The sequence below is a fragment of the Apis cerana genome, linkage group LG4 (genome assembly GCF_029169275.1).
Source record: "Apis cerana isolate GH-2021 linkage group LG4, AcerK_1.0, whole genome shotgun sequence".
Lineage (NCBI taxonomy): Eukaryota > Metazoa > Arthropoda > Insecta > Hymenoptera > Apidae > Apis > Apis cerana.
In genome coordinates this window covers 74808-87810 of record NC_083855.1, presented here as the reverse complement: position 1 = coordinate 87810, position 13003 = coordinate 74808, and the positions used below count along the sequence as shown (strand labels likewise).

Here is a 13003-nt window from a genome sequence, read left to right as displayed (position 1 = left end):
CCACCAAGGGTAATAATAGAGAGAAACGCGTTTCGGACGAAAATCCTCGATTTAATTATGCATACACACGCGCGAGAACGCGTATCGTGATTGTCGGATGTACGACGTAATGATTCATCGTCATTAAGTTTATGTAAAACCGTATTGGTCATCACACCTGTGCGATTGCGAGATTCAAAGAGGTTCATTCTCGCGATAAACGCGCGTCTGCTTCGACTGCTTTGCTTCGACGTTTCTACTCGTCTTTATTATTTTACGCTTGTTAACGCGAAATCTTGATACGTAAAACTTCTTTTTCCCTAAAAGATATAGATATAAATGTTGCAATAAACATCTCGAAACGTATATAAAGAGCGTATTATGAACGAGAATAGACGGGAGAGTTTGAGGGAATAAATATAATCGTTCGTTAAAAGTCGATAATTTTTTCCAGTCGTGCAAGGTGTGCAGCAAAACCTTCGCCAACGTCTACCGACTCCAGAGACACATGATCAGCCATGATGAGAGTGCCGTGCTTCGTAAGTTTAAGTGTCCCCATTGCGAGAAAGCCTTCAAGTTTAAGCATCACCTCAAGGTACTACGAGTGCACCCTTATTTTTCATTTCTCATTCGTACATCGTTATTCTTTATTTCCACCATCTATTTTCACACAGCACTGCCTCACCCCTTTTCGTATAATTTCTCCCACGACAGAATCTCTCTAAACGTTTAGTTTGTCCGAACGGAACGTCTCTACGCGTTATTTTCTATAATTTTCGTTCCTTAAAGAAAAAAAGAAAAAAAGAAAGAAAGAGCAAAGAATAGAAACGAATGGAATGCATGAATCTCATATTCGCCTAATTAGTTCTCACCATCCGTTCTTTTTCCCCCATTACTTTCTCAACCTCCATTTTTATTTTTTCCCTTCCTGTTCCCAGGAGCACCTTCGCATTCACAGCGGTGAAAAGCCATTCCAATGTAACAACTGCGGCAAACGTTTCTCCCACTCGGGCTCGTACTCGAGTCACATGACCTCGAAGAAGTGCCTGATAGTGAACTTGAAGAAATCCAGGCACACGAACGTGAGCAACGTGGACCGCGGATCGAAAAAGGCGCAACAATCCCTGCCGCCGGGGCGGCGCGATGTCGATCTGCTCGCGGCCAATAATAACACTTTCCTCCCTATTCTGCCGAAGCTTTCACCCTCGGATTATCAGGAGATACAGCGAGAAGGAGCGGGTAAGATCGCCTCGATCTGTCTATGCTTTCGTGATTCATCTGGAAAAACTTTGGGGAAATTTCTCTGGGTATATTTACTCGAAATAAAATCGCGAAGAAAGTTGGATATTTTAACGAGACGATAATAAAGTTTGCGCCGGATATCGGTGAAAGTGTGTACGAATTTCGATTTCGTTCCAGGTATTTACGATATGCCCACCCTTCTGCCACAAATGATGGGTTTCGGCAGTTATTTTCTGCAGACCTCCTTGGGCAAAATCTTAAATCAGCTACATTCCAAGAGATTGGACGAGGTAGCCGAGCAATTCGAGTCTCATCGGGAACTCATGAGCCCGTCCACGGCGGACTCCGAGGGCACGGAGGGCACGGAGGGCAAGGAATCTCCGGCACCCGCCGATCCCCAGGGCCTGGACGCAGTTCGGCGTATTCTCGAAACGGTCAACACCTCTGTGACGAAACAGCTGCTCGAGGCGAACGTGCGAAAATTATCCACGTCGCCGGCCACCATGAAACGGGAGTTCGACGAGGATTATCAAGTAAGACGATCCCACTCTGCTCTCGATGAACTCCGTGTTTACCGCGTGATAACCAAGCTTTAACTCTTCGTCGAAACGTAATTATTACGTGCAAGTATTTTTACCAAATTTCTAAAAACATCCAACGACTCGAAAACGATTTATTTTTGTGAAATTTTTCTTTTCGTTTATTACCTATTTCTCACTTTTCACGCTATATTTCGACTACTTCGGATAATACGATTCTCAAATTCCAAGTATTGGAAAAAATTAATAAAAGATTAACGGAATAAGAGATACGATATTTTCAACCTTTTAAAGGATCAAGACAGCGAGATGTCCAGCGAGATGGCACACTATCCGGATTGGTCAGCGACGGATCAATACGATTCGCAGAGCGAAGGTTTAGCGGCGAAACTCGAAGACGTGAATCAGCCGAAATCGGGCTATAAGAGAAAAACGACAGAGGATAGTTCGGAGGCGGACTCGGAGGACGAGGAGGATGGTACACAGATGCACAACGACAATGGAAGGAGAGTTAGAGCTAGGTCGTTGATAGACGATGAGCAATTGGCTGTTCTCAAGGGTTACTACGCCATTAATCCTCGGCCTAAGAAAGAGGAGATCAGCATGATCGCCAACTACATCAATTTCCCCACTCGCGTCGTGCAGGTGTATATCTTTGCTCGACAATTTCTTCCATAATATAAACGGTTGCCCAATTATCCGTTCCAAGAATAAAATTTTAAACATCTGACTTTTAAACGAATGCCTATCTATCATTTTTTTCAAAGTCTTCTTCTAGATTTTTTCAAAGATTGGGATATAAAAGAATCGGAAAGATTTCCATTGTAATTTGAACTCATTATAGTAGATATCAAATTTTTGTGTGTCAAACAACAAGTAATATGAAAAAATTTTTTTAAACGAAATGCAATATTTTCGTGCAACGAAACAGCGAAGAAATATAAACTATTCGAGTTGTAACGAAGAGGATATCGTCGAATTTTTTTTGATTCATTTTGTTTATTTTTTATTTTCTTTATTCATTCTTAGTCCGTTTAAATCTATCTTTGTGAAATATCGTTTACTCTCATTTAATTCGATGAAAGTATCGTGAAGATTTTTATCGCATGTATATAAGAGTTTATCATGTAGCGATAACATCACTCGAATATATTGTTTTGAATTTGTATTTTCTTGCCTTTTCTTCGAGGAAAATTTATATCGATATCATCTACATAAAAGGAAAAACAATTGTCTCAAAAGGGAAACAGAAATTCGTAGACTTTATAATTATGAAAAATTCAAAGTGTATTTTTAAACAAATTATTATTCCACGTTCAGGTTTGGTTCCAAAATTCCCGAGCGAGAGATCGACGAGAATCGAAGATACCACCTCTAGTACCGTTGGCCTCCAATCCGGCCAGTCAGACGATATACGAACAACCATTGGATTTGTCCAAGAAAGAAGGTCTCGCAGAGTCGGTGCGCAAAGACGGTGCAAAGTTCGCATCTTCGTCTCCTGTTGAACAGAAGAACGATAACGCATCTTCGCATAATCAAGACGCGGATGATTTGGAGGACTCGCCACTCGTCATTGATGAAGAAACCACCGATTCTGTTGAAGCGAAACGCGCGGTCCCAACGGGAGAAATTGTTCCAAAGGTAATAACGAAAATGACCAACATGTCTATAAAAATTTACATAGAACAAAAAACAATAATAAGAGAAAGGGATAAATATTAATGACGAGATATTTTAAATAATGATTACAATGCAACATTTTATATATATGTATGTATACAGAGTCAACCTCAGACAAATATGAAAAACGAAAGTGAAGATACGAGTCAACCAGAGGCTTCGCCAGTAGCAGAAATTGAGCAGGGTGTCTACTTTTGTGATCGCTGTGACAAAACATTTTCCAAACACAGTTCCCTAGCAAGACACAAATACGAACATTCCGGTATGTATTCCTCTATAAAATATATATATATATCTTTATACTCGAAGAATCGTTTGATAATACAAAGTAAATTCTTCGAATAATCTTGAAACAAAATTTTGAAAGAAAATTTCGTGTTCTTGATAAATTATGCTTAAAAGTAATAAATATTTTGTATGTAATTTAATAAGGATATTGATAAATAACGAAATTTTTTTAATTTGCTTACAAAATTAATAAAATCAAATAATTATCGATTGATTTAAATATAAATGATATTAATTTTTAATTAATTAATATGCAAATTTATTATTATATAGATCGATTAATTAAAATTGATTAAAAGTTAGTACAAAGTTATATTATATAATATATATATATAATAAATATACGGTTTTTTAAACAATCGATAAATATTTACAGGGCAAAGGCCGTACAAATGCGTAGAGTGCCCAAGGGCGTTCAAGCACAAGCATCATCTGACCGAACATAAGCGATTGCACAGCGGCGAAAAACCCTTCCAATGCTCCAAGTGCCTCAAGCGCTTCTCTCACTCTGGCTCCTACAGCCAACACATGAATCATCGTTACTCTTACTGCAAGCCATATAGAGAATAGAAGTATTCCCGCTAGTTGAAAACGAAGATTCTCCCGCTGACTTAGCTAAGTATGTACGGTCCTTTTTTCCTTTCATGATACAGGATTCGGCATTTAAAAAAAAGAAAAAAAAAAAAAGAAAAAAGAAAAAAAAAAGAAATGCTTCGAACCGAAATAATCATATACGTATATCGTACGTATATTATATATATATATATATACATCGATCCCCCATCGATGCGGGAATTACATCAAAAGAATGGAAAATAGCTTCCAAGTTTTCCAATCACGAGATCTCGCGCACGCATTTTAAAAACGCTTGCGTGAAACGCAACAAATAATTAAAGCCTAAAAAAAATATTAATATTTAGCTGGAAAAGATCGAAGATCGAGATTATGAAAAGGAACAGTGCGATTTCCAAGAGAAAGAAAAAAAGGATAGAAGATTAAAATAACGTGTTATAAACAATAACCCAAGATTCGATGATCGCGACTCTGTTTGAACGAGAGCAAAATCGTCCAAATGTTACGTGAATTTCTTCTCAGATTCGTTCTCGCGATGAAATAAAGAGCGAAGAATTAAAAAATATAAAAGGAAAAATAAACGATAAGAAGAAGAAGAAGAAGAAGAAGAAGAAGAGATTTCGCAACGACTTCGAGTCGACAAGCATTAAAAAAAAAAAATAAAAAAAAAATAAAAAAAAAAAATAAAAAAAAAACCAAACAATATGCAACGGTACCAAAAATGCATAATGCAATAATCTATTATATATTATATATAATATACATAATATTTTAGTATTTTTATTAACAAGATTATTATATATACCATGACAATAATAAGGAAACTAATTAACGTACAAATTTGTTAGCCACGTTCGCACGGGGCACGCGATATAATTCGATCGCGACGCGCAAACTGGCGAAGGGATATGGGATACGATAAAAAGTTTCGTTTTGAACGAGTTGCGCGTGTGCAAATGTATATTTCACGAAGAACAAAACAAATTTCGTAATATATTCTATACAACAAAAGGAATAGAATTTAGCAAGAGTAATTTTCCGAATATTTTTTTATCAAATTTGCTCTCACCAGTAATTCATTTACTAGAAGAAAAAAAGAAACGACGATAATAAAAGAATTATGAAAGAATAATGTTCAGTTCCTTCAGAAATATCGGTCAAATAATATTTTTCAACTGGTTACGCAATATAATTAATATCTTAATTCCTTCGTTCGTTCGTTATTGTTCTTAAATAATAACAAATTTTTTAAAACGTTTTGAAAATTCAAAATATTTAAAAGTTGATATGAAAAAGAACAAAAATAAAATGATAAGCTCGCGCATACAATTAAATAAGAACAAAAACCGAAGGTATAATGTCCGTTGAAGAAGGTTGAAACACCGGACAGAAAGAGAATACATTTGAATTTAATCTGCTAAATTAAGAGAGCTTAAATGTAAATTCTGATAAATTATTGAGAATGGAGACTAGAAGTCGTTCTAGTCGTACGATATGATGCTTTCGCAATCGAGTGATTTTTTTTTTTAAAACTCGATGTAAAAAGGTTCGGCCAAATAACAATTTATTATATATAGCGTCAAGGTGTTTCTGGGCCTTATCTATCGGTGATCGATGCCATGAATAACTTTCAATCGTTATGTACTTACTTTAAAAAAATCCAAAGTCATTGCACAATCCGTAATGTTACGTGCGAGATTCGATTCGTAAATCAATAGTTTTCATTTTTTTTTTTTTTTTTTTATTAGATTTCCTGATCGCTTCATATCATTTATATATATATATTATATAAATTAATTTTTAACTAACTTAATCAATAAATTTCTAATTATTTAAGTATTTTATATATTTTTTCATTTTTGTAAATTAAATTCGTATTTTTTTTTTCTTTTCTTTTTCTTTTTTTTGAATTATTAAAGTACGACAACTTAAGTTTTAAGCTATTAAATATCTTACACATCATCTTCTCGTAAAGAAAGATACACACGAATAATTTAAAAAGTCATTATATTTTAATATTTGAATCTTCACGTATCATCATTCATACGAAGAAAAAAAAAAAATATTTAGAAATGAAATATGTTTCACACTCTAGAAGAAGATAAAAACAAAAATGCCTTAGACATTCCGTGAGAAGCGTGCTTTTTAATTATTCATAAATCATGAAACATCACTATGGCCTCTCGTACTTTTCGTCGAAGTCCGTCACGTCATCGGAGATTTCGATAGACGAGCTGATCACTTTCAGACGTCCGAAAGGAAAATGGCATCGAGAACCTCGCAATAAAAAATTAAAAAAAAGAAAGAAAAAAGAAAAAAAAATGTTATAAAGAAAAACGAAAAAATCCCTTCACAGGAGATCCGGGCCCCGAGATCATAAAACTCTAAGTATAATATTAAATGCTTCCAATACTGTACTATTAAAACAGAAAAAAAATTATTATTACAACATTTTTATGATTTTATTCGTTCGGACGCGTAGGTAAGCGGTATATATATATATATTATATATATATAATCTACAGATCGATAATACTCGAGAATTGTATTTTATAACGGTTTATGCCTCTTTTTATTTACACGTACCACGAGTGACAAGTGATATATATATATTATATTATATAAATATATATATTGTTATTGATAAAAATTGATAAAAAGAAACGATGAAAATTATACGGAGATACACGGCAAAGAATGTAACGTTTAAAGATTCGCGCCAAAAAAGTAGTGTCGTGTTCGAACGGGGCGCCACCGTTGCATTTCCTCCGCGTCTAAAAGCTCCGGTTATCCGCGACAGGCATCGTGTCCGTACTATGATAAAAAAAAAAAATCCAGATATGATGCTTATAATACTCATTTATTATAGTGTTAATAGTTAAGAAATATATTTTTATATTATTATAATATTATGACACGATATATTATATATATATATATATATAGTACTAATCGATCGCCGCGGATCCGTGAAGCCGCGACGAGTCTGTTCCTCGGTACAGATACGCGAGAATCTTCTATTTTTATTTTCTAGTTTTCAAGACTCGATCGTAAACGATTCAACGTTCCTGTGCAATCTCTTTGTTATTTTTCTCCGTTATATTTCTCATCATTATATTACGTTCTCTATTTTCATTGACTTGTTTTTGTTTGTACGATTTCTTTATAACAATTTTTTTAATCGTTTGATATATATTAATTTACCGGCATTCCTTAAATACTTTTTACTTTCTATAATTTTATATAAAAATTTATCTCGTGTTAAGTTTTGCTATTAATTTCATTATTCTTATTTTCACACTTGGAAAAAAAAAAACCTCAATTCTGTACTTTCGAATACTTTCACGACCAACGGGTTAGGACATCAGGAAGGAAAAGCAGGAAATTTACGAAGACAATATTACATACGTATAAGTGACTAAATGAAAAATAAAAAAATTATATATATAAATATAAATATATGAATATATGAATATATAAATATAGATATAAAAAGATAGAAATATTTGCTCCGATTCGAGAATATTTGCAACCTGCTCGCCTCGATGTATGTATGTATGTACGTATTATTAAATAACACACAGATTACAGTGTAATTTTGCCAGCTTTCGCTCATCGGCATCGATTATGTCTCCGTTACTTCCTAAACTATTATGTAAAAACTAACCAAAAAAAAAAAAAAAAAAAAAAAAAAAACCAAAAAAAAAAAAAGAAATACTCGTATAAACATGAAACAAACGAAATGAGAAAGCGAAGAGATAAATACAAGAAAAAAAAAATTGTTAATGATTGTTGATGCAACGATTTAAAAAAAATGAGCACCGTACGATGCCTTCCGTGAACGACCGAGCTTGCCTAGTTACCGAAATAACATGTAAATTCAATAATTCGATCTCGAAAAGAATTCTCTCGTCGAAAGTAACGTTATTCCCGCGATGCTTCCCCCATCTATCGATCAATTATTTTCTCTCGTCACGGACAATAAGTATAGAACGAATAAATAGTGCCATAAACTATATAAATACAGTGTAGAGATTCTTCGTATAATTATAATATAAAGAATAATTTACTGCTATCGATAGAAATGTATATTTTATTCACGACAAGGTGTTCTATGAATTTCATAAGAACGTATTGCGATTTTATTTCATACAAAAAGCGCGCGGGAATAATAAAATGTTCGCTTTTTTAAACTATACTCGACGAACACTGGTGGTTATGCTATCGAGCTTTTCATAACTACGTTACATAAGCATCAGAATCGTGCGTGTGTGCGTGTATTGTATGTATGTACACCAAGAAATACTCGGAAGAAAATACGGCAGGACAATAATAATACCGTTTCTTTTTAGAGATTAGAGAGCATAAGCATTACATAATACAATAGTATATATATATATATATATAAAAATCGTAAGTGTGGAAAAAAGAATAAAGCTAAATGCAAGCCTGCACATATACGCGCATGGATACAAAGAATGTATATATATGCGTATATGTGTATACACGCTATAGCGTGTATGTATATAGATAATACATTCATAAGTTTAATACATTTAGTCGCCACGAATAGCGATGCGAATGTACTGTAACAGTGAAACGTAATAATGCGGTAGATACTAGAAAGAATGGTGGGGAGAAAATAATAATAATAAAAAAAAAAGAAAAAACCCGAGGTTTCAGCTGCGTAGTGGATGCAGTGCCTTCTCCGGGTGAAATGATCTCGTATTATTGAAGCGAGCGGTTGCAAAACAGTTTAAAACATAATTGTGCTATGATATTTGAATTTTAAATTAAACAATGAAATTTTATTAATGAAAAATTATAATTATTTTAATTTCGAATTATTATTTATTTTCACAATAATAGTTAGTTCATTACATGATATGTCACAAAAACAACAAGTACATACATTTAATACAAAATAATTATTTAATTTAAAATCAATTTTCACACGATAGTCACTTTTTGGAGAAGGAGTATATTCTTGTAATTAAATCGCTAATTAATGTTAAAAAAAATATATTATTCTAAATAAAGCGATCTTCTTTTAAAAGTTGGATCGTTGATAATGGGCATTTAAAAAATTTTTAAAAAAGGAAAAAAAGTTGAAAATATGCGTATTGAAGGATGAAGAGAAATGAATCGTCAAAAGGATCGAACACTGCGCGCACTACGCGGCGAACTTTCGAAGCACGAATCGATGAATTCGGCTGAAATAAAAACGGGGCCGAATCTGTTACACACTGCGGAAAGAAGCAGCAGAGAAAAGAAATGAAATTAAAAATAATGTATTGTGACGAAGTTCCATCCATAATAAATAAAATGAAAATATTATACAGTTAGGCCGACTTTTCCGCCAGTTCGTGCCTTTTTTCTGCAGGGAGAGAGAGTGCAGTTTTGGAATCGATCTGAATGGTGTATGCTATTGATTTATTATCTAATAGAGAAAAATGATAAGCAACATGAAAGAAAGAAACAGAGAATAACAAGACAAAATAATGTTAGAATCATCAAGAATCCTTAAACTATGAAGAAAAATGAATGAAGACGAAAGGGACAGGATATGAGGATTAATTATGCGTATACATAAATCGAACGAGGTTGTTTTGACATGACAAATGATATGTGTCCTGTAATGCATTATTCTCGAAAAACATTACGAGCATGTTAATTATGTCAGTGTGAAAACAAATAAAGATAAAGAAACGAAAAAAAGAAAAAAAATGTGAGATAAAGAGTAAATGATTAAATGATGCGCATGAAAGGAGAATGATAGAATAGTGAAAGAATGTGTGTGTGTGTGTGTGTGTGCGCGTGCGCTTGAAAGGACGAAAGGAAGAGAGAGAATTCTAGCAATTGTTGAACGTTCATTAAATTGTCCTCGTTTCACGATGTAATAAAGGCTATTTTACTTTGAAGTGGCTGTTACATTTTTTCTTCCATATACCTCCTTATACCTTAACATATAAAATATTAACTATCTATTTAAATATAATAATAATATTTAGATATAATAATTAGTATAATAGTCAAATTTTCATTCATTTGAATATATTGTAGCGTGATCTAAAATAAAAAAAACAATCGAGTTAAAATCACATACTATAATAAAAATTCGATAATTATTCGTAAGGATTTATCTGTTAATTATTAATCTGTGTAATAAATTTTCATACTTAGGAATAGAATCTTACGTGTGCTGAATCTGAATTCTAAAAAAAAATTGCTTGTCATTAGGTTCAGAAAATAAATAAATAAAAAGTAATATTTCAATTCTATCATATAATATATTTTTCTTATAAAATCAAATTTGATGTATATAAATGCATTTTATTTCGTATATAATTAAATAATTTAAATATAAATTTCGTGTTTAAAATATATATGATTTTGTATATATATTTATTCCGAAATATAATAGACAATATATAGAATGATATTTTTACACGTTTTATTTACAAATATCGATAGAATAATAAATTTTTCATCCATAATTGAAAATTAAATCATAGACGAGAATTCAATATGATAAATTTTATAATTTTATAGATTTCATTGAAAGAAAATAAGAAATGATAATAAAAAATAAAAATTAACTAATATTAAATTTTTAAGAATAGAATTGAAATCAATTTTTATTTTATTATTAAAATTTATACATTTTTATAATTAAATAAAAAATTAAAAATTTTATTTTCAGCCTGATTATATATTATAAATAAATAAAATAGTTTTAATTTAAAGGAAGTTTCAGGCATTGTATATCTACAGAATCTCCTTTATATCTGTTTAATTGATTTAGCAAATGTAACTTCGGTTGTTTACAATGAATAGTATGTAATTCATATGAAGTACATATATTTAACAATATAGGTTCTTGTAAACTTTTTACAGGATTTCTTGTTATCATGCTTTCATATAAATGAACTGCAGCTTTTAATTGGCCTGTATATAAAAGACAAACAGCCATATTATTAATTAATGCGATATTTGATGGATCCAATGCTTCTGCTGCTTGAAAACACTTATATGCTTCTTGGAAAGAATTATGAGCTACTGCTAATAATCCTCTATCTGTTAATTCTCGTACAGTTAGACTATTATCTTTTTTGTGTAAATTAATTAGAAATTTTTCCGCTGCTGAAACATCTCCCAAAAATAGATGTAATCTACCTATGCTAGCTTTTAATGCATCCATTTGTTCAGATGTCCAATCTGCAGATTCACAAAGTTTTTCTAAAATATTTATACCTAATACATAATTTTTCATGCTAACTGCACAGTTAGTAATAGATATAAGAATTCTGGATCTTCTGGCTTTCCATAATCGTATAGCATCTTCTTGTTCTGCACAATTAATTTTAACATGGGATCCATCTCCATTAAATCCACTATTAAAATTAGTTATAATTTGATTCACTATTGACAGAAGTTTAAAAAGATTATCCAATGCTTGTTTTGCTTTACCACAATACATTGGAATTTCAGCTAAAAGTAATCTAAAAGAAAAAGAAGCCATAGAACCTGGTCTAGTACCATAAAGTTCAGGATAAAATGTAAAATACATGTCTGGTTTATCTAAATTACCAAATGGTTTTGATTCATTTTCTAAAATATCAATTTGCTTAAGTTTAGTCAAAAGAGCTAGCCTTGTATACCATAATTGTAAAGAATGCGGAGAATGTTTACTAGGTTGATTTATTTTGCCAAATCCTTGAGCGTATACTGCTAATAATCTTCCAGATAAATTTATTGCCGCTTTATAACAACCAGCTTGTATTAATGTCCTTAAACCACGTTCATCTTGAGTTACATCAGAAGCAGTAAGTACATGTCTTTGTATATTTTCATCTTCACCTAGAAATCGCACAGCAGTACTTTTTATTAAATTTGGCATATCTCCTTGTACTGCAAGACCTGGCATCGTCAAATTCTCTCTGTCAAGAGAATTAGTCCCAGCAGTTGATGTAGCAATACTTCGTAGAATTTTTCTCGTTTGTTCAGAAGGTATCCATACATCTCTGTGTACATCATTTGTACCACTGTGATCGAGTCGTTCATTATCCAGTAATGAATTGCTTTTTAAAAATTCGTTTGACTGATCTGCGAGTAATTCAAAATCCGGAATTCTACTTTCAGAACTTCTTCGTATATTGAAAAAGTCTTCATTTTTAGGTGACACAATCTCGTCAAAAATTGTGCGAGATGCATTTTCAAAATATCGGCTAATATCAGCCTCTGTTTCTTTTATAACCTCTCCAATATTTTCGGATTTTTGTCGTGTCGAAGATTCATTTTCTTCAGCCATTCTATATATTATTTTATTTTTATATGATTTATATACATTTATAATTATATGGTTTATAAAATTTTATAAATATCAAAATGTGAAAAAAAGCTTAAAAGCATTAACTGTCAAAAACAGATTGAAATATTTTGTCATGAACAAAATATATGTAAGTACATACAATGTAATATAGATCGCAGTACTAAGTGTTATTAACTTTGTATCAAATATGTGTTAATTTTATATACTATATATAATTAATAAAACTATTATATAAATTATAATTCAATTATATATTTAATTATATATTCAATTATAAAATAAAATTAATTAAATATTATAATAGAAATAATTTAGTAAAACTTTATTTTGAGATAAAATATAGTTAAAATTTTTTTATATCCTCTTTTAT

The 13003-nt window shown here is 31.8% G+C and overlaps 2 protein-coding genes across 4 annotated transcripts in view; one reads left to right on the top strand and one right to left on the bottom strand.

Moving 5' to 3' along the window:
• The window catches only part of LOC107995230 (zinc finger protein 1), a 34802-nt gene extending 24580 nt beyond the window's left edge, over positions 1-10222 (top strand). For 2 of the 3 annotated variants that reach the window (XM_017052610.3, XM_028665446.2), the window contains 7 exons: positions 434-574; positions 918-1218; positions 1399-1754; positions 2055-2405; positions 3081-3401; positions 3543-3702; positions 4105-10222. In XM_017052610.3, coding sequence (XP_016908099.2) covers positions 434-574; positions 918-1218; positions 1399-1754; positions 2055-2405; positions 3081-3401; positions 3543-3702; positions 4105-4298 — 1824 coding nt within the window. In that variant the 3' untranslated portion in view covers positions 4299-10222. The remainder of the gene's footprint in view (positions 1-433; positions 575-917; positions 1219-1398; positions 1755-2054; positions 2406-3080; positions 3402-3542; positions 3703-4104) is intronic. The other variant, XR_009829389.1, reaches the window with a different exon arrangement.
• On the bottom strand, positions 9133-12982 carry LOC107995222 (trafficking protein particle complex subunit 12). The gene has a single exon (XM_017052592.2). It carries the CDS (start codon positions 12610-12612, stop codon positions 11038-11040), a length of 1575 nt encoding a protein of 524 aa, XP_016908081.1. The 5' UTR covers positions 12613-12982; the 3' UTR covers positions 9133-11037.
• Between the last annotated feature and the right edge of the window lie 21 nt (positions 12983-13003).